This window comes from Pangasianodon hypophthalmus, chromosome 1 (genome assembly GCF_027358585.1).
Source record: "Pangasianodon hypophthalmus isolate fPanHyp1 chromosome 1, fPanHyp1.pri, whole genome shotgun sequence".
NCBI classification, from domain to species: domain Eukaryota; kingdom Metazoa; phylum Chordata; class Actinopteri; order Siluriformes; family Pangasiidae; genus Pangasianodon; species Pangasianodon hypophthalmus.
Window position 1 is genome coordinate 4,751,064 of NC_069710.1, and position 27,991 is coordinate 4,779,054.

Sequence of the window (27,991 nt, forward strand, 5' to 3'; positions counted from 1 at the left end):
AGAAGAACCAATGAGCTTAAAAGTAATCCTTCCGCGGTTACTGTCGCGGGAATCTGTAACAAAACAACAACAACGGCAATAAGAACAATATAAACAATATTAACAATATTAAACTTGTTCGAAAGGTTGGATTTTTTGTATTTTGGATGCGTTTTGTTTTTAAGAGGCGCTAAAAACATAACACAGTGTTAGCTAGCGGTCTGAGCGTCCTGTTTGTTGATGTATGAGGCAGGTAACTAGGGCTAACATCCTAACTGACTTCCTGCTGCACACCTGCTAGTGCACTACACTGTGTGTGTGTGTGTGTGTAAAGCAACAAATCAGTTCATTTCCCTGACTATATTTCATATTTCACCTCGTAAGTATGTTTTATTTAGACTATCCTTGTAGGCTGTGAGTTTTGTAGCTAGCTCACTGTCAGGCAGCAGGTAACTGTCACACACACCTGGCTGTACTGTGGAACGCACTGGTTATGCTAGTTAGTGATGTTAGTTATGTTTGTTAAGCTAACTAACTTTTCTGCTCAGGGATATGTCCAGTAGAAGCTTGTTAAGCTGCTGTGGAAATGGCTTACCGACCGACACAAGAGGAGCTGGATCAACAGTTTGAGCAGTTCTTGAAAGAGGTGAGGGGTTTGTGTGTGTGTGTGTGTGTGTGTGTGTGTGTGTTTGCACTTGTATGGTTCTTGTTTGGAAACATGTTTTCACTGTGGTTTATAACAAGTGTCTTACCTGATGTTCTGCAAATGATTATGGGCATTATTTTACTTTGAATATGAATATTGATACATGAATTCAATTCTAAATTATGATTGTGTCTTAAAAAAAACAGAAAGAAAGAAAGAAAATCAGAAGTTATATCCTTTTAAGCCTGGTTAGCTCCAAAAGTGGGTGGAAAAAAATAGAGAAAATCTTGTTTAAAGATTTCATTCCATTTCCTCTGAAAGATGCCGTGCTTGTAGCTACAATTCTAACCTAATTACTTACAGAAAACCAAATTTTAAAGTATTAAAAGTTTACAGTGGTAAACAGATTCTCAGTGTGATCCTCAGCCTCATACGCATGTCTCTGCGTCTGTCTCCGTCTCATCAACTGACGTAAAATGACGTTCAACATTTAAATACGAGCCTCACTGTTGTTTCCTCACTCGACTGATCTCTACTCATGCTAACATGGCCGAGGAAATAGTCTCTGATTCATTCAGTCAGTTCTGTTCTGGTGACCGAATTTCTTGTTATTAATGTATTATTTTTATTATAACCATTTTTTAACATTTAAAAATAAACTTTGCATGTAGTCATCTGTATAGTGTGTGTGAGTGCTCTTCTCTGTTTTGATGATGATGTGATGGTACAGGCCCATCGCAGGCACTTTGACAGCCGGAATCTGCTTACAAACTGAACTGATTAAGCTTATGTCCGTTTTGCTACAGAACATGCAAACAAAGCCAGGCATTTGCCGTGTGACGCAATCGCAGTTCACTGTCAAGGTTTTAGACATTGTTAGCAGACTGACTGCATTTACCTCTGCATTTATCTCTGTGACTTGGTCTTTGCAGGCAGGTCTCAAGGCAAGGTTAGAAAGTAAGATAAAAATTGAAACATTTCCATGTCATTTTGGTAGCATATATTTGTTTTCTTAAAGTAGAGAAAATAGAAATATGTGTGTATCACACCAATCAGCCATAACATTAAAACCATTGATAGGTGGAATGAATAACATTGAAGTTGACGTGTTGGAAGCAGGAAAAATGGGCAAATGTAAGAATTGTGATGGCTAGACAACTGGGTCAGAGCATGTCCAAAACAGCAGGTCTTGTGGGGTGTTCCTAGTATGGAGTGGTTATACCTACCAAAAGTGCTCCAAGGAAGGACATCCAGTGAACTGGTGACATTGTGTGTACATTATATTTATATTATTACCATATATACAGCTACCATAGCTGTTTTTTTCTCATTTTTGTCTGTTTTCCTGAATTTAGCCACACCGAATGGTTTTCCCAGACCACCACACAAATATGACAGCAACATCATACTAAAGAAGGAGATGGTGTATAATTCTATGTGTTTGTTATACCTGTTTATGTTCTGTTATTCTTTACAGTCAGTGTCTGATGACTCGGTTGATTTGGGCAGCAGCTCTAAGCGTCCCAGTGTTCTGGATAACCTAGGAAAGGCACCTCAAAAGCAACAGGAGAAGAAAAGCCAGAGGTCTGTGCCTTGGTGGCAAGAGGATGAGGACAGTGATGAGTCTCAGAGAAAAGGTAGGTTCAGCAGCATTGTTTAGATAGAATTCAGACTGGAGACTTAAACTTAATAAATAAATGTGAGGTTTGACATTGAACTAACATTTTGAGGCAGATGCAGGATGCTGACTGATGTCATTAATGTTCAGCATTTAATATTCGCCAGAAATTAAGCAAGGATGCAGAAAAATTAGGGGGTGCGTAGCAAAAAAAAAAACAAACAGTCTTTTAGTTTTCTTGAGTTTGCCTTAGAGATTGAGATTGAAGATGGTGTGTCACACAATACACCATACCAAAAACCTTGACCACTTGATATTGCATTCAAACTAGTTTTGTTCTTTAAGTGAATAAACATGTAATCACTTTCCTTTATTTATTCGTCAAAGCTACATTTTGGATGATAATCTAAGCCTATTTATACACAAATAGGATACAGTACTGCTTTATCGATTTGTTGTTGCCTTTATTTTGAAAAATTAAGCATGATCATCATTATGCATCTGTCTTTCCCTTTATAGACTGCTGCTGATCCCAAAGCAAAAGCTTTAAGACCTGTTCAAATTTGTCTTTAAGAAATTGAATTGTGTGACACAGAAATGGACAAGAAGAGACATGAATAATTTCCTGACTATTACATAACAGTCAGGATATGAGCTGTTGATATGAGCTAAACCCAAGCCTGTAACTGAGTTACTCTTGAGGCTATATCCGCCCATAGGGTTTATTTTCAATCATCAAAAAACAAGCAAACACCAAATTGTTGGGCTGTTTAGAGCCTTGATTTGTAAATTATTATGGGCGTTTTTATATAAAAGATATTTTTGAAGCAGGACTTCTTTTTTTCATATTTTCGTAATTAATTTATTTGTGGAGTAATAGTGCAGGGTAGCACATGATTTTAAAAAAAAGAATAAAATAAAAAACATAGCATTTAAAGAGGTATTCATGTGCATTTGCTAAATGGCTCGCCAGTCCACAGTTTTTCTGTAATAACATAACCACACATTAATTAGCGGTGATCTGGAAAGGAAACACTCAAGTACTTTATTAGAATTTATTATGATGACTATTTCATTTAGTCATACTCTCACTGTCTATCTCTCTCTTTCCCCTGACCCTGAGCTGTGTTTATCCCACAGCCCATTTGGCAATGAGACACTGATTTCTTGGTACGGATAATAAATAAAATGCCTTTTTACATGGGACTGTTGCCAAAGCGTGGGAAACGCTGCATCTCCTACAAAGCCCAGCCAACATGATGTGCCTTTGTGGCTGCCGCCAGTTAGTTCACAGGTCATCTCTGAAAAAGGAAGACATAATTGCACAAGCTCTTGGGCAAGTCTTTGGAACTGAGACTAGACAGTGCACAGCTTTAATAAAGTGCATGCATGCCACAGCTGATTTGCATTTAGTGATGCCCACAAAACACCATAAGGCTCCAAATGCTCACAGAGCTGGAAGCATGAAATAACTAAAGTAAGGAAGGAAATTTCTCAGAAGCAAAAGTGGAAGTTATTTTGCCTCACCTCTACCAATTAAAAAAATATTATTTATCAGTGTAAAGGCACCTGAAAAGGCCAGACTTTGGGGACAAATTAGAGAAAGGATGAATTAGGTGTGAAATTAAGTGAGATGGGAAAAAAATGGTTTGACAGGAGATAGAATAGATACCTACATGATACATATCATGAATACCACAGATCTCACACAGGGAAACTGCTATGCTGAATTGTTCTAAGTGTCTCAGTGACTGTCGGCAGAAAGTCTCTCAGGCCTCTCGAGCACCAACGCAGATCCGATTTATACATCAGCTTTCATCGTCTGAAAAAAAAATCATACCAGCCTGTAAAAATTCCGTTCTACATGCAGCGTCCATTAAATCTTCCTGTAGCACCATATGAATTTATGAATAAATTCATTCATATCCAGCTTGCAAAATGAGGCCCACTGTGTGTCATCCCATGTTTCCCTCTGCTCCCATGATTCTAGGAAACCAGATTAAGTTGTATTCCCACTGGGTACTTCATTGTGAGATTTCATTATCTTTTATTACTCCAGGGTATCTTAATGAAATCCTCATCCCTGCTTTTTTTATATTTGGTGTTTACTAACAAATCAGTTTTCTATCCACCTCTTTTTGTGTGCTTTTGTTTTTACCAATTTTTTTTTGTGATTTCTCATTTCTCCTATTTGCTAACCCACATGAAGCTGGTAAGTTTAAATTTATCAAGAATAAAAACACCCATGCTGTGGACACGCATGTCATGGACAGCAGACAGAGACAGAGTCCATTTCAGGGTACAGCTTATTTCTTATTAACCTTCAATATGTCCATTAAACATCACCAGAAGTCTCCCTTGCCACATAGCTTACATTATAAATACATTGGTTCACATTTGCTTCCTAGCATTGTTCATTGTAGCGTCCCTGTAAAATAACACCATGCCCATTTTTAAATTCTTGGTGTCCTATGAACAATCAGTTTCTTTCATTTTGCTCTGTAACTTGTGTTATTTCTTGCCCTCATTTTACCGTTAGTCCCCTCTAAGCCCACCCCTAAACCCCGCAGCAAGGCACTCGACAAAGTTAGACATCAAGGCAAGATCCAGCTGCCTAATCAAGAGCCCTCTCACAGCACAGATAGGCAGCGAAGCTCTGAACTCATTACATCAAAGCCAAAGGCTCAGTCCTCCAAAAAGTCCAGTGAGTCAGAAGGAAGAAGTGCCTCAGAAGATGAAGCTCTCACTGGGTCAAGTGGTGTAATACCAGATATGGCTGAGAATTCCCACAGTTCCACTGAGACTGCCTCTGATAATCCTCCTGCAGAGAACAGAAAAAGTGATTCATGGAACAGCAGCAATGGTAATATCTGAGATAAGTTTCAGAGGTTTAATTTGTCACATACAGAGTTATACAGGGTACAGTGCGTAGTGAGATGCAGGGTGGTTGACACTGGGACTGTGCAAATAAGCAAGAGTAAAGTGTAATAAAGTTAAGACAAATATAAAGTAACTTCAATTCAATTCAATTTTATTTGTGTAGCACTTTTAACAATGGATATTGTCACAAAGCAGCTTTACAGAAATATATAAATTCAGGATATAAATTAAAAATGTATAAATTTATCCCTAATGAGCAAGCCAGAGGTGACAGAGGTGAGGAAAAACTCCCTGAGACACATGAGGAAGAAAGCTTGAGAGGAACCAGACTCAAAAGGGAACCCATCCTCATCTGAGTGACACCAGATAGTGCAATTATAAATAATTCCCTTCTATAACTGTGTACTACAGTTCAAAAAGTTCAACCGTGTAACCAGGAAGTTCATTATAGTTTTAACATAAAGCCTGTTTTGCTGATGTTATCAGCTGTTCTCCGATGGAGACTTGAGTACATTTGCAGTGCTAAAGCTATCATAGCAATTGTAGTCCTAAGCTATCATGGCAAAACTGTTCGTATCAATTGCAGTCCAAAGACAGCTTCACAGTTTCTAAGTGGTACCATCCACAGTAGTCTCATGATGATCTTTAGGCTGTCTGTGTAGTGGTTGGTTTTCGAGTGGAGAGAGAGAGAGAGAGGGAGAGGGAGATTATTAGGTATGCTAATTGTCACGTAATGGTTAAGGACAATGTACAGTGCAAGCAGGGACTCCGGTAAGACTAGCTATTGCAGCATAACTAAAAGGGAGAGCCAGAAGGTAACACAGACATGAGGGCACCCTGGGACATAAAGCAAGATACACAGACATAAGATAGTAAACAAGTAAAATATAGAAAAATTCAAGGGTTATAATAAATAAGGAAAGTTATAAAGATTATGATAAATACGATGAGGCCGTAACAGCAGGAGAGGAAGAATAACCTGCCATGTGAAAAGAGTAGCGATGAAGTGATGTGCAATGATCCTTGTGCATAATAGACGAAAGGTATGTATAGGTGGTGGGCAGAGTGTGCAGGTGCGCTAAGTGGCACTTGCAAAGTAATGGGAGTCCGGAACTCAAGAGTTTCTTTGTTCATTCATTATGGTTGTGGTGTTGTATTAGATCAGCTTGTCAACAATGTCAAGAAACATCTCATTACATGAATAGCCCTTGTGCAGTTTGACTTGATCATATTTTCTTTGTGATATTCTCTTAATCGTGAAGGTTGAGGATTGAGCATCACTGCTGCCCAAAGGAAACAGAGCTCTAAAAGAGTTGCAGTATTTGTAGCTGAAAATCAAACTAGAGATAAAAATTACATGTCTAATTGTGGGTGGTACAATGTGTCGTTCAACCAGAGAAATTTGCTTCCTGCTTCTTTTAAAGGGACAATTAATGATGTTAATAATATCGTGCTACCACATTTAGATGATGTGTACAAGAGAGGAGCAATTCTGAGCAGTGGATACCATGCAATTTCTAGATGCCTATTGTTTTCAGTGATTAAGAGGTCCGAAACGGTGGCATGTACGTTCATATTTTTCACTCTTTACTCTAGCTAGAGAAATAAAATTATAGTATATTTAACTTCAGCTATGGTTTTATCATGTTGTATGAACAAATAGGGGTAAATACTCATCTGATTAAAGTTCTGACACTCTCCAATGGTCACATTTATGATCAAGAATAAAACACATGATCATAAATGTTTCCATAAGGTTTTTAGAAAATATAGTTTTTGACATTTGGCTATCCTAAAAATAATTCTTATACTCAATTTAAGTTGGGAAAATGATGGAATGAAGGGGACTAAATGAAAACCATGCTTCATCAGGTTTTTTCTAATGCCAGTAATTGCAGTGTTTTGTTGGGTTTTTTTTGTATGTGAAAATTTTATATCAAGTAATCGCTTGGTAATGCACCAGGCAGTTCTGTAACCACTAGCTATAATGAAATGTGGCTGAATAATACCATGTATGAGGAGGCTTTGAATGACAATTCAAATGTGAATGTGATTTGTTCAATTCAAATGTAAAGTGCAGTGCTGGAGTGCAGCTAATGCACCTATTCATGTTCCAGTCTCCATGTTAAAGTCTTTCCATTTTTGGTATGCGTTACCTGATATTCCTTTATGTTACTGGTGAAAATGATAGCTCTTGGGAAGACCTTCCGCAAATCCTTAAGGAAGTCCCAAACCATCCAGGAGGTTGATGAAGATCAGGTGAAGGAGCGATACTTTCATGATGAGTCCAGAGGAGAGGCAGTCATGTTCAGCAGAGACAGTCTAGAGCCAGAGGGTTGGTTTTTCACTCTTAATCATTGTTCTGTTTGACTGATTGTTCTCATTTGCTGATTTTTGCATTAACCAGACCTTTTTTTTTTTTTTTTTGGTCTTTTCTTCTCCTTTGGAATGGTGCACAGATTCACTAATGATATACGGATCTGCACAGAGTGCTGCTGCTTTGGGCTTGCAAGCTCTGAATGAGGAAGAGGACCATGCAAGTTTTTTGGCCAAAAAGTCTGTGACTGAAGACTCAAGACTTAACAAAGACCAGGAATCCTTCAGCCCTGGTCTTACGTCTCCTCAAAGGTGCTGCAAAGACAGTGGAGAAAAAACAGTGCCATGATAGGACTATGAATTAGTGGTGTCTTTCTTTAAAAAATGGTGACAAATTTTCGTGCATGTGTGTGTATGTGCACGCGTGTGTTTCAGGGACGATGATATCTCTTTGACAAAGCAGAGTGTAGATGGAGAAAGAGATTTGTGTTCTGTGAAAGACACCCCAGGTGAGAGTTATTTTTATTATTATTATTATTATTATTATTGAATTATTATTTTCTACCAGACATGTAGATTTTGTCCCCAAGCTTCCAGTCTCTGCTGTAGTAATTTTACCCCATCACATACAAGCATATTGTACTTGCAGCATTCTAGGATCAGAAGTTTCTTATGTACATGCACCCTGACACTGCCTTTATTTGAATAGCCATGTTGAGTTGTCCCACCCTGAGGAAAACACTAAGCATCTTTTTTATTGCAAACCAAATGATTAAGATTGTTTGTGGTCCTTTCAGCCTGTAGTGAAAGAATACTCTAAAAGGATAAAAGTATATTTTAAAGTGTAAATGACCAACTCTCTGTTCCCACGCCAGCATCCCCTGCATACAGTGATGATTTTGAAGATGAGGCAACCGATAAGGAACCTGAAGAGAAGGTGAGTACATAATTTAGTGTGCATATCTTTGCATTTTGTCATGGAACTAGTGCTTTTGCACTTTATCATTTTGCTAGATTTTGCCGTAGATACTGTAAATATGACACCTCTGGTGAATTTTATGCACTGACTTTTATGTAAGGGAATTTTGTTGTTTTTTTCTCTGTTGCAGAAGCCTGAAAGGTGTGGCATGCTGGCTAAAGGTGATTATATACATTGCTTTCAGATGATTGAAATTCATAATGGCCAAACACATTATTTTGTATAGCTAAATACTGTATGTCCTTCTGTCTATGCATCCATCCCACAAATTTGAGCCTAAAGAAAGATTTTTTTTTTCTTTTCGCCTTGCTGCTGTGGTAGTTCTGTGGCATTTGTTGAGCTATGTTTGTAATTTCCATCAATTTCTAGGAATTCACTGTCATAGTAATAGACTGAACATGTTGAAAAGCATGTAGTCAAAAGGCAGCTGTCTGGCAGTTGCAATCATTTCCTTGGATTATCTGTACAATGTATTCTAAAATCCATGAAATGGCCAGCACATGCTTCAGCATAGAGATGTTTCTGTTTTCATTACGATCAGAGCATGTGAACACACTTTCCTGTTTTCATCAACATAATATGCTTTAACCTCAAGGTAATTAAGGTTACTCAACTATATCCAGTAGTCTATTTAAAAGTCATAGCTTTCTCCATCATTCAGTCTTAAGTTCAGTCTGGTGTTTTTAAAAAAAAAAAAAAAAAAAAAAAAACAGTGGCGTTAAAATGTATTGTTAGTGTCATTTACATGGTGTGTATCTTTGTGCTTGTGTGTGTACATGTTGAAACACGTCTCCTTTGGTAGTGTCACTGCATGACTCTCTGAACTCCACGGATGGAGCTCCAGTACCTACTTTGCAGAGCGATGCGGAAGAGAAAACGGAGTACCCTGACTCCAGAACAGCACAGGCAGCAGGACGAGGCACCGCGGGTCTGTTTACATTACTAATGGGTAGAAAATATGCTCTCTTGCTATGATAAGCTAATGAGCATCATTTTAATTAGCTGCCTATTTGCTTTACTTTTGTGTCTTTTCATGGTTTCTTTCTCTTCTCTGTTTCATTTGCTGTCACTTTCTGTAGGAGTGTCATATGGTCAGAGTGGGGCGAGCGACATGGAGGCTCTGCAGGAGGCCTACCATCAGATCACTCACTCAGTGGAAGAGTGTGAGGAGCGAGAGAAGGAGCATAGCAGGAGTCCCTTTTCTTTCTCCACTCCAGAATGTTTGCAAAGAACCACACAGCACGCCTCCACTACAGAATCAGGTCAGTAAGGGAATGTCTGCAGGGATCTGCTTATATTGAGCAATTGGCTTGAAATTGGCTTCCTAAGGAGTGTGCGATGTAGCCTGAATTTTGAATGGTGGTATTTTGGTGATGAATACATTTTACGACTGCTCTTTATAGGTAAATATAAATTCACTGGAGGCTATTACAAACATAAGCAAAGGCATGTTTTTAACTGTCATGTACAATTAAAATGACTAAGAAACAAACAAGAGAAGAAATTTACAAAAAAATGTCGTGGCCAGACGTTCAAGAGCAGTAGAAGACGCAGAAGCCTTTTTGTCACGTATACATTACAGCACAGTGAAATTCTTTTCTTCGCATATCTTGTTAAGAAGCTGGGCTCAGATTACAGGGTCAGCCATGATACGGCGCCCCTAGAGCCCTACAGTGGCAGCTTGGCAGTGCTGGGGCTTGAATCCTGGACCTTCTGATCAGTAACCCAGAGTCTGAATCACTCCAAACCAATTGTTCCCAGGCCAGCTGTTTCTCTGCATCTTGTATGTCGTGTGGATTTGAGAGATGCATAGCTGATCTATTTAATTTGTGTAGTAGCATAAATTTGATGCATAATTTATGGTTATGACAAATTCACACTTGTGCACTCAAAAACATGGTAATTGTGGCCAGACACTACATTTCTCTATCCATGTTTTCAATCTCAACATGCTACAGTTTTTCACTTATTGCAAAACATGTTAAGTGTTTTGCAGAAGTATCTACCAGTTGGAAATTTGTACTGGTATCTCATTTCTATCAGTGTACCACCCACCACTAGGCTTCTCTAACACAATCACTTATAGTCTTGTTTGTGTTGAAGATTTACCCACTGCTGAAGAACTGATGCGTGCTATTGGGCCAGAGTCAGCAATCACCTTTGGCTTGTGTCTTGAGCCCTTAAGGTAAGCTCTCTGGAGCTTTTCATATCTCTGTGGTGTTAGAGATTATTAGGGATGGATAGGTTGACTCTGTTTCTGTTTTAGTGAAGTGGCTATAGACAGGAAAGCTGACAGGTTGGATTCAGAGGGCCACACTACAAGAACTAAAGCACAGCACTCTCCTGTGGCTCTCAGAGAAGCAGATAATGAGGGCCCTGCAGCAATGGAGCCATATCAAACACTTTCCCATCACAGACACAGAAGCATCACGGAAGAGGTGAAAAGGCTCATGAAGGAGCAGGATAACCTCTCTGAGGTACCTCCTGTTGCCTCTGGCAGTGGCAAGAAGTCTCAGGTGAGGACACAGGCTGTCTCTCAGACATCAAAAGTTATAATAAATATAGTCTCAGTGCCATGGCCTGAAAGCGGTGATCACCATTAATGCAATTAAGATTGATGCTTTTTCTCTTCATATGCTTCTGCTTTCCTGTGATTGTAATAATCACTATAATGATAATTATGACTGGTTTGTAATTAACTTTTCATGCAGGTTCATTCAGTTGCCTCTGGAAAAGCTTCAGTCCCATCTGTGAGGAATAGGAAAGCTGACATCAGGCCATTACCCAAAGCCTCCATGCTAAGCAGGCCCAACAGTTTAGCTAAACCTCCATCTCCACTGACTCAAAGAAAGAGTCGAACCCAGACCTCCAAAAGGATGTCTTCTCTTAGTCAAACACATACTGTCAAAGGTATTAACCCTTCTGCCCAATATTCACAGTAGATGCAAATTATTTATAGGTTCCAGTATTTACATTGTACTTACAGTCCCCTCTGAAAGAATTGGTACAGCATGACCAGTGCTTTTGTTTTTGCTATACACTGAAGACATTTGGATCTGATATCAAAAGATGAATATGAAACGATAGAATTTCAGCTTTCATTTCCTGATCTAGATTTGTTAAACAATTTGGAACATGGCACGTTTGGTGGCAGACCACCCAGTTTTTACGTGAGAAAAAAGTATAGGAGCAGATAGTAAAGTAAATTAAAGTAAATAACACTTACTATATGGTTGCATATCCCGTGCTTGCATTAACAGCATCAAGCTGGTGACTGACTGACATCACCAAACTGTTGTATTCTTTTTTCTTCCAGGCTTGTACCGCTGCATCTTTGAGTTGTTAACTGTTTTGGGTTTCTCCCTTCCCTCCCCCCACACTTTACACATATCCCCATATCGCAGGTTTTGCGGACACTGTTGTATGTTGTGGTGATAGTTGAACATGTGCAGTGTGAATTGGCAGGATTGAAAGTTTATGCAGTTAAAATTGAGACAGTGGGTCATATTTAGCCTCCAGGCCTTGAGTCTGACACCTGTGACTGTTTAACATACTGTGATTAAATGTTATATAAATGAGATAAAGCTGCAGCTTGTGCACAGAGTGCAAATGTCTGGGTCCTTTATTACATCCACTGTTTTAAGGTATTTTATGTGATAGAAGTCTTGTGGATTGTAAACCTGATATCAAAAATGAATTTGGCCAAAGGTCAGAAATATCACAAAGCAACATTTTTTTTTTACTATAGTTTTGGGGTATATATTCGTTTCTTTTCTGTTTTTTTTTTTGTTTGTTTTAACCGTATGCTGCATGTCTCTGTGTAGGTCCAGACTCCGGTTTGAAGGTAAGCACTGAACTTGTTGCTTCAATACAGTCCATTGCTTCTTTTTTACAACACCGAATGGAAGCAGATGGTCCAAACACTGGCTGTCCTGACCAGTCAGCCAGCAGCACACAACAGACAAATCAGAGCAAAGTGAGTAAACACCTGCTGTATCACTCTGCTTGTAAAGTCTTTTATTAAATCTTTGTTCCACCAGTGTACTCATTTCATCTGTTTTCTCCTCTGCGTCACTTACGTGACAGAGGGACACAGAGAAAGAGGGAGCTGCTGCCAGAGGCCATGACCTTATGTTGGAGTACTCCTCACTGGAGCGTATACGTCTGCAGCTGGCTCAGAAAGAGAGAGAATTTCTCCTCAGAGAGAAGCAGCTCCAGCAGGAACACAGCAAGGAGATCAGCGCTCTCAAACAGGAGAATTACATGTTGCAGAGCAAGGTTAATAATTCGTTTATGGATATTGTGAGTTCTCTGTTAGAATCAGTTGTTGACAGGGACTTGGCAGTAAATTATTTACAGTCATGTCTTGATTGTACAGTATAAATTGCATATATTTTTGTAATCCATATTAATGGAATTATAACTGATCTTGCATGCTTTGTCAGTGTACTGGCTTTTGTAAACCACAGGGAGGCACTTAAACTCTGGTTACTTTTCCTGACCATGTCCAGTTATACAAAAATTACTCTGTAAAGGTGGCTTGTAAAAAAATTTCAAGGCCTGTTTTTTTTTATAACAACAGTGTGATGGACAGGCATTCTTCAGGTGCTTCTTCAGTCTCATATTTAGTCAGTAGGACTTATGTTTAGCAAAACCAGAAAGAAGGGTCTATGAATAGCCTCAACTTGGAGTGCATCTAATATTGTCTCACTTTTTTAGACATTTTCAGCAGACTTTTCGTTTTCTCTGATGAATTTATGTTTTAAAAGAAGGGTCATAATAAGGGCTGGATTTGTTTCAGTGGTTGCCATGGTGTTCATTTCATCCACTGGGGGTTGTATTTGTGAGAGTTGTTGTCTTCTGTTCCTGAGAGTGTTTTCTAAGATGTACTTCCAAGATGAGACAACACAAAGCTTTTAGTGGATCTGTTCATCTAGATCGTGACATCTCTGCACACAGCCTCTCTTACAGCCCTGATTGGATGACTAAGCCTTAAAGATTTTTATTAGATTTTTTTTTATTAATCTTCAGTCTCCATTTCTCAGCTCTTCATGAGCTTGTCTGTCAGGCTGAAAGGTAGTGCGACATACTAAGGCTGATACATGGCTGCTAACCTGTGCTAAGTAAGGACACAACAGAGCATGCTGTTATAACAGAATAATTAATGGTGAAGTGGTTTGATTACCACTCTAAAGTTCATTAGTATTTTTTAACAGCATGTCTCGAAGTGCTTTCTTCTTCCACAGCAATTTGCCAATAATGACATTTTTTTTATTAATTAAAGAATGATGCATTATACTTTTTTATTTGGTTATAGTTAGGTTTAATGTTGTGGAACATCTTGAAAACAAGTTAGTTCCTGTTATCACTTACGTTATAGCAGCTATAAACATTTGTTCCCTCACAGGCCTTTTTTTTTTCTCTCCTAAAGTTAATGAGACTGAAAAAGCAGCTTGTCAATGCTTCAGAGAAACTGCAGATTGCCTGGAGAGTCCCATGTGGTACAAAACAAAACATCTTTCCATAAATGTTATGTAAATGTCACCTCACAGGAAGCATCACCATATTGATTATACATTTTTCTGTATAAAATAACACCTTTTTTAAGCCATTTATTATACGCTGAGATTATGTGGAGTGTCTGGCGTACAAGTGCCTGTGAAGTAGGTGTTACTATACAAACAATAACGTACCAGGACAAACACATTATTAGAAACCGTGAACTGCAGCTAGTGCTATTGTCAGCCGTGCTTTTATAGAAAATTAGTCAATCGATCGGATTCAAGAATTCAACAGCACCGTGGTATAATAATGAATTAAAAGTGATAGGTTTGCATCATATTTTGGTGCATATTTTTGAAAACCATGCTATAACAGTTATATAATTACATCAATAAAAGAAGTTAAGATTAACATGTAGCACCTGAATCAGAAGTGAATTTTCTTTCTAGTAAAATGATGCCTCTGTGGAGTGAAAAAGGTTTGCTATTAGAGCTTGTTTTATATGAATAAATTTTTTATGAACCTCATAAAATGCCTGACCTTCAGTTGCGCAGTGCAGAAGAAGCAAGCAAGAAGCAGAGATGGAGTTTTGGTGAAGCCTCAGACCCAGGAAGAGATGAGAAACTGAGACTGATCGAGAAAGAGATGAAGGAGCAGGAGACACTAATTCAAGGCTACCATCTGGTAAGCTTGTCTGTCAGCTGGGGCTCTAAGCGTTCGGCACTTAGCGCACATTTGGTTTAAGGTGCAGCTTAATGGATTGTGTGGGTGGATTTAGTACACACAGTAATTTTACTTCTGGACTAAAAATCATCCAGCTGAAGATAATGTAGGAGCTCAGGAAAAAACTATGCTACTGAATACACTTTTTAACACTAGTTCTTATAATGCATACAATACCTCTTCTTCGAACCTGTGGCTTTAATGGGGTAATTTTGTGCTTTATGCATTTTCTTTCATGTACTTTATACGTTTAGGTTCAGCACGTAATATTTTGAAGCTGTCTTTTTCTTGTATTGGATTGATTGTTCAATTCATTTTGGTGACATTGTAAACTGTTGACTGGTTTAAATGATTTTGACTTTGCAGGAGAATGAAAAATTGTACCTGCAGATGAAGGCCCTCCAGGCACAAAGTAAACAAAATGAAGAGGCCATGTTTGCAGAGAATCAGAGACTGCTCTCTGAATTAGCCATCACTAAGTGAGTCGTGCCATCAGGGCATTCTTTCTTGTAAAGCTATGTCCCACAACATCAGTCACATGATGCAAGCCTACAGACACACTGTAGTCTGACCTTTATTTCTGAATGTTTGAATTTAAATATAGATTTATGCAACACATATGACGGCAACATTTGCATTACAGATTATGTGTTGTAAAATAGAAATTTGCATTTTACAACAGTTGAACTTGGAGACTGAAATATGTATAAGTGTTACACGCCTAGAGAGGCCAGTTTATGAGGGCACATGAAATGTAAATCATGCCAGTACTGTTTTATTACTTTTATATATGTGGTTTTAGTATTCTGTAGTAAGTGTGATGCAGGGCTCTGGAATACGAGACTGAATCGTTCCATGCAGATTCTAATTAATTAGAATTTCTCATTATAATCTGCTTTAACATCTACTATTGAATATCTCCTAGGGAACAGTTAAATAAGAGCAGTAAGCAGAAGACAGTGGGAAATATAGGCACTGCTGTCCATGGATGCAGTGATACTGAACTATTGGCTGAGGTGCAGGCTGCACAGGTAATGTGATTAGATGTAATTGTTAGCTGTTGAAATGCTGGGTTTGTCTTAGAGCATGTGTTTGTGTCTGTACAGAGAAGGGAATCGCAGCTGCAGGAAGAAAGCCGCAGGTTGAAACAAGAGAAGCAGGCTCTGCAGGTGGACTTGCAGATGATGAAAAAAGAAAGGGACTTGGCAAAAGCACAAGTGCTCTCTACATCAGGTACAGCAGGCTGGTGTGAGTGTTTCAGACTGCATGTTTATCCTTGGTAAATTATGTGGCATTTTCCAGCATGGGCCTATGGCTGTGTGTTTAAGGTGATAAAGGGTTTGAGTTGAAGCTGCTGGAGGAAAGACATAAGGAAGAGGTGTCTGCACTGAAGAAGAGACTGCAGTGGTATGCTGAGAATCAGGAGCTGCTGGACAAAGACGCAGCCAGACTCAGATCAGCCAATGCAGAGATACAGAGACTAACTGAGCAGGTGAGATGGTAATCTTGCTGTAATCATGTTGACCTTTTCCCAGACATCTGAGGGAATTCATTAGTTTGCCTGGTGTGTAAATGGCTGTTGATGAATTACACCTTCTTTAATCTTGTTGAAATCACATGATGCTCGATAAAATCTTGAGGTGTTAGTTAACCCTCAAGTAGCAATTGACCAGTGGTAGTTAGAATAAATGACATCCTTAATTGCTTCTAGTCAAATATTGATCTACATCATGTAGTGGTCTTGCTCTTTTATTTCCATGCCACCCATATAGAGAATTAGGCTGCTGATGATACTCAACCCTGTAGGCTTTTGCCCTTACCCTTTGTACCAGGGGTGCCAAAGTCAAATTCTGCCTGAACCACCTTAGCATTTTTCTGAGTCTTTGAAGGACCATAACTGAAGGCTATTAACTAGAATCTGAAAGACGAATAGGACATTTCAAGGAAAAAGAAGTGCTGAAACTATTTGACTGCACTTTTAGGCCTAGGTGATAACATTAATTATATTGATTAAAGCTATTTTTATTAAAAATATGCAATATCTCAAAATCCCAAGTGAGCTTTGTCATTCCTTCTTACAACAGTGTGTTTAGTGAGGAATGAAATGTGGTTCCTCCAGGACACAGTTAACACACAGGACATCAAACAGCAATAGACAGCAAAATAAACGACAGATAAGCAAGTAGTCAAACTTTAAATAGAAATAAAAATAATCTAGCATAAAATGTGCAATATCCCATGCAGTAGTAAAAAAAAAAATGTTGTACAGCATCCATTGTACAGTATATAGTCCAGTAAAAGAGGGATTATGATTTAAAGGGACTGGTGTGATTTGTGTGGTGTAAGTAGTGGAATCACACTGTCAAACTGGATGAGATGAGCCATCAGGCTTTGTTTAACAGTCTGTCTGACTGCCTGCAGGAATAAAAGAGCTGTTGTGGATTTTGCCCAGATGCTTTGAAGCCTTTTTCCTGATGGGAGGGTAGTAACCAGTCCATGTGAGGGGTGTGTGGAATTGTCCTGATACTGTTTGCTTTCTTAGTGCATCATTCCATGTAAATATCCTTGATGGTCATGAAGCTTGACCCTGTGATGGACTTCACATATCTGTTTTCCAAATATCAAAAACATATACAAAAACAAATTAATATAAAAGGTCAACACACCGCTGTTAAAACAGCCTCTCAGATCTTTTTTCCCCCTTTAATGTAATATAACAACCAACAACATTCAAGTGAAAACAAATATATCTGTATGTACAGTATATTCAGTAGTGTTTTGAAATGAGTCAAACCCATTCTGGTTGATTTTAATTACATTTCACTGGCAGGTCATGCTGAATACACAGCACCCCAGAGCCTTTATGAATCGTTATTCAGCAGACATCTTTTCTCTTCACAATTGTTTACACTGGAAAGTTCTGATTTAAGCTGTTTGATGTTCATGTGTGGGAGGCATGATTATCAGCTGGCTTCATCACTACCAGAGCTTTAAAACTGTATTCTACCACTGAGCTGTACAAATCAAGCAGTTTGTAAGAAGGGAAATGTGTGTGTGTGTGTATATGTATATGTGTGTGTATGTGTGTGTGTGTGTGTGTGTGTATGTATATATAATATAGCTATACAAACATTCTTGACTGTATTATTAGTTTCTATATTCAGAAGATTCAAAAGTAGTCATCATGTTGCTAGTGACCATATTTGGGTGAGAAATAGAATTCTTTCAGATGTCCTCAATGTGTAGTTCAGTGAAATATAATTATTAGGGGAAATATAACTGTCATAAATTATGTCAAAGAAATATTTCATAATTATTTCTTTTCGTAGGCAAACTTGCTTTGAACCAGCAAGGGGCTGCTTTGGCTTTCCATGCATATTAGTGTTCCTTTAATGAGGTTGCTTTTAATGCCCATCCACGTATTTCAGATGTGTGTATACATTACACAGTAGTCTTTTAAATGACTCTGCCATTTGTGTAAGATGGCTGTTCTTCCATGCTTTCAGTTAATGTGTTACTATGTAGGTTAAAGCAGAAGTACACACATTACATAATATTATATAATGCATACAGCTTCCATTTCAAAAAACTGCTGTGTAGCAGAGTTCGGGGTAGCAGTGTGGATAAAATGCAAGTCAGTTAGGAGACAATTGGGCTCTTTCAGTGGCATCCTTTGTATGCAGGTGCACTACCAAAATGACAAAAATTATTAAATTCCACAGTGGCACCCTGCTACCAGCAAAACACAAGAATTTTTGTGTAATATTTCCTCAGGGTCAGATGGTGGTTCTGTCATTGTGATCATTATGCCTGTCATGCTGTTGAGTCATCGCAGTGCATGCACAATGTGTGTGTTTCTTTAAGGTGAAGCTGAAGATGGAGGTCGCCAAGCAAGCTAACCAGCAGCAGAAGAAAGTGAAGGAGAGGGCTGCAGAGGCCAAGAGAATTCAGGATCTTGAGCGACAGGTACACATGCACTCAGCAGAGGTGTATCCTGTGTCCTCTGAGCTCCTCCATCTGGGGGGGCAACTGTCTCACTCTGCAGTGTCTGTTTATTCAGGACACATTGCACATTGGGGTTGCTCTCCTAAGCACTGTGAGAATTGAGCTGCAGAATTCACTCCCTTCAAACCACTTCAGTCTTACCAGGATTTAAACTCTTGCTGGTGTTCACACTTTGTAATTGCATACTGAATAATTACCCTTGAATTTCAGCATAAAAGTACATGTGTAAAAAGGGAGCTTATTGTTTATTTTCTGTGCAGTGAATAAGATAAGATAAGATAAACTTTATTAATCCCCGAAGGGAAATTCAGGTAGTCTTGTAGATAAGTAAGAAAGAAAGTAGTAAGAGTAGTAAAAAAGTAGTGAGAGTAGAAAATTAGTGAAGTAGTAAAGTAATGAGAGTAGTGATTAGTCATCTGCCATTGGCTAAGGTGTTGTAGAACCTGATGGCAGTGGGGATGAAGGATCTCCTGTATCGTTCAGTCCTGCAGCGCAGTGAGGTGAGTCGTCCACTGCAGCTGCTTCTCTGGTCCATCAGGGTGTTGTGTAGGGGATGATCAGGGTATTCCAGAATGCCCTCTAGCTTTTTCTGTGTGCGTCGCTCCACCACGGCCTCCAGTGATTCAAACCTCATTCCAGTCACTGAAGAAGCTTTTTGCACCAGTTTGTCCACCCGCCTTGCATCCTTCTTCTTTATGCTGCCTCCCCAGCAGACTAGTACAGAATAGTATAGTACAGTAAGTTTTGAATGTTTTGCCATACTTGTTTGCCATAAAGGTTATTTAGCAATTGGTTGACATGTCGTAAAAATGTAGTTTTAATGTACAACTCGTACATAATATACAAATTATCATATTTCATGTCATATAAATTACATACAAAGGTATGTAAGAATACCTGGAACAGAGAGATCATTCACAGTGCTTATATCCTCAAATCTGTCTGTCAGGTGAAAGAAATGGAGGAGATTCTGCGCCGTAGGCACCCAAACTCTCTGCCTGCACTGATGCTTGCTGCAGCAGCTGTAGGTGGAGAAAGGGGAGGAGAAAGTGCAGCTCCTCAGCCCTCACATTCTGCCGCCCTGCTGGAGAGACGGATCCACAGACTGGAGGCTGAGCTTGAGGACCGTGACGAGGAAGCCAAACGCTCACTCAGAGCCATGGAGCAGCACTTCCACAGGATCAAGGTGGGAAAACAGAGACAGCTGCTTTAATTTTATAATTAAATATAAAAACAAAGTGTCTGTCCTAAAAGTAATTTTAACTTCTAAGTATTCAATAGTTTTAAATGGGTAATTATTTCTTTTTTTTTCTCTGACTGAATCTCAAATCCTAAAATTCCTACTGGGTAGGGCTGGATGCAGTTACTGTTATTGTGTCATTAAGTGGCTAAAAGCACAAAAATAGAAAATTTGTACAGTGTACGATACTACAAGTGTACAAGTTATTGTACTGTAAGTGAACCAGCAGCATGATAAATCACATACTCCTAAACTACAAACATGCAGAGTGGCTTATTTCAGCAGGTCTTGTGCACAAACCTAATAAGTATTTTATACATTGTTACACCTTGTTAAATTGTTCTTTTCAGTTGCAAAATTGAGGCTATTCACTGTTATATCTATAACAGCTCAGGAACAGTCAGAATGAGCAAGCCAGAAGTGCTTGAGCCTAAGACCACAAGTGGAACCCATTCTCTTCTGGGTGACACCAGAGAGTAGTTTTATAAATTATTGTGCCAGTTTATATTAAGATTGAGCACTTTATTAGGAACACCTTTACACTTACTCATTCATACTCATCCGTCAGAATTGGGGGAAAAAAATTGACAGGTGTGCTGGATTGGGTATTTCTATAACTGCTGTTCTCCTGGGATTTTCATGCATAACAGTTTCTAAAGTTTATTAGTGAGTGGCAGTTCTGTGAATGGATACGCCTTGTTGATGAGAGAGGTCAACAGAAAATGGCCAGACTGGTTCTAGCTGACAGAAAGCATACAGTAACTGAGATAATCATTCTGTATAATTGTGGTAAGCAGAAAAGCATCTCAGAATGCACAACACGTTGAACCTTGAGGCGGATGGGCTACAACAGCAGAAGACCACGTCGGGTTCCAGTTCTGTCAGCCAAGAACAGAAAGCTGAGGCTGCAGTGGGCACAGGCTCACCAAAACTGGACAGCTGAAGAGTGGAAAAACGTAGCCTGGTCTGATGAATCTCAGTTTCTGCAGAGGCACACAGATGATAGGGATAGAATTTGCCACCAACAGCGTGAATCCATGGACTCAATCTGTCTTGTGTCAACAGTCCAGGGTGGTGGAGGTGGTGTAATGGGGAATGTTTTCTTGGCACATTTTGGGCCTGTTAATACCAATCAATCATCTCTTGAATGCCACAGCCTACTTGAGTATTGTTTCTGACCATGTGCATCCCTTCATGGCCACAATGTACCATCTTCTAATGGCTACTTCCAGCATGATAATGCACCATGTCACAAAGCAAAAGTCATCTCAAACTGGTTTCATGAACATAACAATGAGTTCAGTGTTCTTCAGTGACCTTCCCAGTCCCTGAATCTGAATTGGGAGATTCGCAGCCTGAAAGCGACCTGATGCGTGATGCAATCATGTCAACGTGGACCAGAATTTCAAAGGAATGTTTCCAACATCTTGTGGAATCCATGCCACGAAGAATTGAGGCTGTTTTGAGAGCAAAGGGAGTCCCTACCCAGTATAGTATAGTGTTCCTAATAAAGTGCTCAGTGAGTTTTATTACTAATAAATAAAATTACTAATACACTAATATAGTAATACATTTTATTACTATATAAATATAGTTCAGTATGTAGGATCTACAGAACCATTGTTATATGCTATACATGATGAATGTATATACAGTGAATATGAAGCAATTTATGTTTCAACACATACCCAATTTACACAGAGTGCTAAAGAACAGAACCTAAAAGACAGAAAACAAGAATAATTCGAGCCTTTTGGTCATGCTGTATTGTCTTTATCTTTGTATGAGTGAAGTGTATACTGAGCTTTTCATGCCAAATGCAAAAGAGGAAAACAGCCTACCTATGTGTTTTACTCCACAATTTATGAGACCATGGTGATGCTTTACAGAAGCTGTTGCCATAGAAACAAAGATTCTTTCATGGTGAAAAGCACTTTCTTAAAGTCTTCATACACATTACTTTTAAAATGGTCTGGACACTGTAGACCACTATAACTTATATACTGACATATAAAATGGAACACTTTGTAAAGTCACTGTAATTAAAATGCCAGGGAGTAAGTCAGAATTTTGCTCTGGAGAGGCACCTGAAGAGTCACAGTAAAACTTCTCTTATTTTTTTGAATCATTTTTTACTGTCAAAATAAAAACCAAATTTGTCAATGTAGATATTTATTAACCAATATTGTGAACAACAGTGCAAGCTATCATAGCATGCCCATGCGCACCTTTAGATTTATTTAGACAAAATTATATTTATGATCAAGCTTGTGTTTGTTGATATTTTCCACATGCAACTCAGTTTAACCCTAGATTTAGGGTCCATCTAATCCATCGCAGGACACCATCCACAAACACTCATGCACACCTAGGGACAATTTAGAGTTGCCAGTCCACATATTGACATGTTTACGATGGTAGGAAACCAGAGACCCTGGAGGAAACCCATGCGGTGGAAGAACATGAGAAACTCAACAGATGGTAACCTGAGCTTTTCTGTAGCTGTTATTGCTTCTCTGTCCATGGCACAGGACCACATAACCATTTGTTTTATCTTACTAAATTTAGCCAATGAGGGGTAGAAATGAGATAAGATAAATCCCCAACAGTCTTGAACATACTACAGCACACACAAGAACATGCACAAAGAGTCACAAGCATATAGCTCAGTACATCAAAAAACTAATCACTCTCCATAATGACCCCATTCAGTCTTTTTCCTTGGTTTCTATTCTCCTATATCCAGAGTCTGGCACGTTGTCTCTTGTTACATGGGGGGTGTGTGTTGTGAAAGTATGCTGTCTGTCCTTATGTGGAATTATTCCTACCCATTCTAACAGTAATGATAGTTCCTCGCTGTAGTGATTTCCTCAGGAACTGTGCAGTACCCACTTACAGAACCATTTGCAGAAATGACTGCCCAACTGAGGAACAGTAGCACCACATCAGGCTCACAGACAGAGGGGTGCTGCTTTCCTCTTTTTTTGTGAAGTATTATAAATTTGCTTAAAGGTCATGCAGTAATTTGGTGGCTCAGATTAATTTGAACTAACTAGAATGGATGTAAAAAATGAAAATGTACCATAAGCTCTTTCCTGTGTTCTCATCCTGAAATTAAATCACTGAGAGCAGATCGAGATGCAGAAAACACTGCATTTCTTTTTAAAGCTCTAAATCGCAGGGCACTTTAACCTTGTTTGCTTGCAGCTTGTCTCTATCAATTACTTGTTTGTTTTGTTTGAGTTGGGATTGTAAACATTAGTTATTGATGATATTGCAGCTCTGGTTATCATTTAGTGGCTTATAATCTTTAAAGCTGCATAATACAAACTGTATGCAATCAACATATTTCTTATGAGAATTATGGTAATATTGTATAGCCAGCTCACAATCCAGACCTCAACAGTGTTGTGTTCCTACTGAGATTTTCTATTTAACATTTTTCGAAGGATACAGACACTCATGTGGGCTCTCAGGAAAATCTTTACATGCCTCAGAGAAAGCACATACAGTTAGTAGCTAACTCCCCAGCTACTAGCTGCCGTGTGATAGTTCAACTACAGATTCAACTCCAGACATTTTATCTCCTTAATTTGTCATGAAATAACCAGGAAACAGGCCACACCTATGAAACTGCTTATCAGTCAAGTGTCCAATTACTTTTGAGCCTGTGAAAATGGAGGTACTCTGCAAAAAATGGCTGTAATTCCTAAACAGTTAATGCAATATTTTTGTTAAAAACCCCTTGAATTAAAGCTGAAAGTCTACAATTCAGTCACATCTTGAAATCAAATATACAGAGGCAAAATTACAAAAATTGTATCACTGTTCACATACTTATGGATCCAGTTCTAAGTAGTGGGTGCGAATTGGCAAATGACCAGATAGGGTGAAAATTAGGATAAATTGCGTGGCTATAATGAAAAAGATTTTCATTTTATTATTATGAAATTAGCTAGTGTATTAGCTAACAAATTTACGATTTGTCCACACTTGCAATATTCATTTGTTCGTTCATTCATTCATTCATTCTGGCTACATTTCATGGCTTAGTACTAAATTTCTTTTATAGTCAGCAACACTTGCCTAGAACCTTTGGCTCAGGGCTAATATACCCAATATTTTTTTTGTAATTATCTTTATTATTTGGAATAGCATAAGCATTTACTGACATTCCACTATTTCATGTTAATGTACTTAAATTTGCAGTCTTGAGACCATGCTGGTTACACATCACTAATTCTCTTTCTAGCTCCAGTATGAGCAGCAGATCTCTGATTTAGAGCAGCGGTTAACTGAGCAAGGCACAGAGTGTCGTGACTGTTCATCTAAGAAGTCAGAGACCCAGTCCCACGCAGTGCAGGAGCTGGAACAACTAAAGGAACTGCACCAGAGTGAAGTAAGCAGTCTGAAGGCCAAAGTGGGCACTTTGAAGGAGCAGCTCCAGCAGTCTCATTCCTCAGCAGAGCCAGAAAAGCCCTCACGACACCAGAAGCAAGCAGAAGCAGCACATATCGCCCGGATGGAACGCCTGAACCAGGAGCTTACCACCAAGAGCCGCACCATCCAGGAGCTGAAGCGCACCGTGGAGAGGCTGCAGAGAGAGAGGAAGAGCATGTTATTTAGCCCAAAATTCCAAACATCCAGCTCTCTGTCCAAACAGACAGGCAAAGATCCCTCCCTAGTCCTGGCTGAGACTTTCCCATCTAGTCAGGATGAAAAGGATTATCAGCCTGGAGTTTTCTCAGGCTCCCACATTTCCGAGGTGCAGCAGGAGAATGAGAGGCTGAGGGTCAGACAGGAGCAGCTGGAACAACAGTGGTCAGAAGAAAGGGTTTCACTTCAGGCTGCTGCCACACAAGCACACGCTGATCTCCAGAGGTATGTAAACCACTGGTCATGAACCGGTCATATTGTTAGAGTGTTAGTAAAGCTGTGCTGTTTTTAGGGCTCAGGAGCAAAACCTGGAACAGCTGGCCTTGCACAAGGCTGAACACCAAAGAGAAATAGAGCGTCTGGTGGCTGGCCATGCCCTGGAGCACTCCTCTTCCAAAGTAGCTGAACTCACAAATCAAGTGAAATCACAGGAGGTATGGTTTTAATTTGCAAGCAAATTGTCACAAGCATGATGGCAACAGACTTCAAGACACTTTGTTCTACGTTTACATATTGACCAGATCCGTGTCTGTCAACATCTCACACATTTGTGGCATAAAAGTGGACTGGATCAGTGCATTAACCTTAAAATAGTGTACCAGGTTCCTGTTTGAAATCCAGTGATGAAATCAGTTTGAGTCATGTGGCAGTTCTAATGGTTAGAAATAATTATTCATAATAATAAACAATAATTAATCATAGCTTTTAGTGATATAGCAAATAATTTAATTATTGTATGAAATGTATTTAAATAAATATAACTGTGTGTGTGATTCAGGTCATGGTACTGCATTTGCGTGAGCAACTGAAGGAGCTACAAAGAACTAAAGAGGCTCTTGCTTTGTCTAAACTCAGAGAGGAGACGTTACAGAACCAGGTAATCAAATTCTTTTAATCTCCATCACCGAAAGCTTTTTAGTAGTTGTTCACTGTTTGCCATTTCTATAAACACAGTTACCTATTTTTTGTCATCTTTTTTCCCCATCCAGTTGAAGTAGTTTCCAAGGTCTTTTACCTTAATTCCTCTATGTATATGTTTCATTCAGCATTCATTCACCTTCACACACATGTACTGACTCATATGTGTGCCTCTTATATCTGGAAATGTAAATGTTTGATATTGATGAGTTCAGTAATAGAGAATCCTTGATCAGTTGCTATTTATCTCTTAGTATATTGCAGCTTTTAACAAAAGGTCAAGGCATACATACAAAGGCTGAGATAATATAGAGTTAAACACATTTATCCCACGGCAGTATAGAATTCTTAAATCTTACTGGTCAGAAGGTGGTGATTTTCTAGCAGCTCTGAAAGTAGTGCCACCTGCAAGGCAAATCACTGGTTTTATTAATGCCCTTGTTCTGATATGTTGTAATTTGTCTAATAACAGGCAATTCACAAGGACTATTCTGGGCGCTCCACATAATCTAAGACTAATAAACAGATTTTAAAAATTTTACACTCAATAAATGGTTGTTTGTGCATGATTACCTGAAAACGGAAAGGCTCTTGTTTGTGCAACATTTTCAAGTGATGTATCAGTGATAAAGTATGTCAACCAAAAATAACTGCCATTAACCAAGCTTAATTTAATACTAAATTAAGTATTTGTGTGTGTGTGTGTGTGTGTGTGTGTGTGTTTGTGTGTATGTAGCTGACTAAGCTTTTAGAAGAGCTGAAGCAGGCAAAAGAGGCCCACAGTCCTGAGCTGAGACACTTTGCCAGCTTGGAGCAAAAAATCCATACCATGGAGCTCCGATACAATCAACGTGAGCAAGAACTACAGCAGGTATGTGTGCATATGTATCTATACCTTCACACAGACACAAAGCACAAACTAATTACCGTCCTTCATGTTGCAGATGATAGCTCAGACGCGCTTAGTGGTGGAGCAGGAGCAGCAGGCGGAGGTAATGCGTTGGAAGAGATTGGCTCAGGGGAAGAGCAGCGAGCTGGAGGCCTTCAGACAGGAGCTGGACTCCATACTGGATGTGCTTCGAGAGCTGCAGAAACAAGGTGTGGTGATTCCTGCCACACAATACTCTTCTGCTGCTGGCTGTGTATTCCGGCCTCTTAGATACTGATATAGGGCTCTCTATATAACCAAGCACTACACTCAGGTATGTCTGGGAGACACTGTTTACAATACAAAACCATGAATACTATGGTGAGCACTATCCAAAATGAATAAAACATACAGATTGAATGAATTATACTAGTCCCTGCTAGGGCTGAGTAAGTGGTGCCATATTTTACATATTTTTTTTTTTTTTTTTTTTTTTTTTTTTTTTTTTTAAATCCCATTCAATATTTGTTACAGTTGTATGTTTTCTTAAAGAGATTGTTAAACATTCTTCATAAACTGTTAAACATTACATCTTGTACAAGTTTGTAACAATTGGAAGTAACCACAATGAACTACTAAAAGTTGCTTCTTTATATCCTATCACTTTCAGTGAGCAGTGCATATAGAATACTCAGGTTTCTGTGACTTGGTTCAAGGTTCACCAGCATTAAGGAATTCTTATTGGAACTCTTTTTCAGCAGTTTTATAGATTGTTTGCAAAATCATTTGCAAGCAAATTGTAGATACTTTACAAAGTACGCCTTGTGGTCAACGTTTGTAACACAATATTTCAATACTGCACCAAAATATTATTTTATCAGATGAATTGAACCAAATTCCAAATTTGAACCTCTGCAGGCCAACCTTAGAAGAGACAGATTAAAAAAAAGACAAAAGAAAATCTTTCTGATTATTTTTTCAAAGAGGGTCTGTGCGTGAACCAAAGCTTGTCCTGCACACCACACTTTGCTTTGTGCAAGCTGAATTTCATTTCAGCCTCATATGGCAGGTGAGTTGCTGAGCAGTACTGAAGTGAGACCTATCACTAGGATTTGAGTTCAGATGCCATGTGATTTGAATAATAGAGAAGTCTGCTACAAAACAAGCCATGCAATGTGTTTGCGAAGTTCATTGTTGCAGTTGAAACTATATGTGACGCATATGTGCGCAATTTGATTATTTGTATTAAAGTTAAAAGATGATTGCCATAAGTTGTAAATACTAGGAATGTATTAATATGATCACCCCTGTGCTAGCATTTTACACATTTACACTGGAGCAAAGTGGTGTCTTTTGGTAAGCCTCAGATAAAAAAAGGGAAAAGCAAAAAAAAAAATGTATGCTATTTAGGTAGAGCCACTGTTTTAGCTGTTGAAAACTGATCATGCTAACATTTCTCATTGTTTAATTTATTATAAATTAATGTTATTGATGTAAAAAAAAAAGCATTAAAAATGTTTTTCACACTATTTAAAATAAATTGACATACATTTATTATTAGTCCTCTGTAAGTATTTGAGTTTGATGACTGAAATTCCATGTGGAAATCAGCAGTTCTGCCGAATGTATTAAAGCTGTTTTGTCACTGGTCTACTTTCTGT

At 38.8% G+C, this 27,991-nt stretch overlaps 1 protein-coding gene across 4 annotated transcripts; it reads left to right on the forward strand.

Moving 5' to 3' along the window:
* On the forward strand, positions 1 to 27,849 carry cep162 (centrosomal protein 162). Of its 4 annotated transcripts, none has more exons than XM_026914246.3 (27): positions 1 to 125; positions 528 to 625; positions 2,103 to 2,262; positions 7,315 to 7,458; positions 7,583 to 7,751; positions 7,875 to 7,948; positions 8,315 to 8,376; positions 8,549 to 8,579; positions 9,221 to 9,346; positions 9,498 to 9,680; positions 10,522 to 10,603; positions 10,685 to 10,934; positions 11,130 to 11,328; positions 12,243 to 12,394; positions 12,505 to 12,696; positions 14,467 to 14,604; positions 15,010 to 15,122; positions 15,569 to 15,674; positions 15,750 to 15,876; positions 15,972 to 16,135; positions 18,508 to 18,609; positions 19,598 to 19,834; positions 24,141 to 24,769; positions 24,837 to 24,978; positions 25,323 to 25,421; positions 26,199 to 26,333; positions 26,407 to 27,849. In XM_026914246.3, exons 2-27 carry the CDS (start codon positions 566 to 568, stop codon positions 26,626 to 26,628), a joined length of 4,098 nt encoding a protein of 1,365 aa, XP_026770047.3. In that variant the 5' UTR covers positions 1 to 125; positions 528 to 565; the 3' UTR covers positions 26,629 to 27,849. The 4 variants fall into 4 exon arrangements, with proteins under 4 accessions (XP_026770047.3, XP_053092492.1, XP_034162746.2 ...); XM_034306855.2 differs by having other exon boundaries at positions 39 to 358; XM_026914244.3 differs by having other exon boundaries at positions 39 to 232.
* The last annotated feature ends 142 nt before the right edge of the window (positions 27,850 to 27,991 follow it).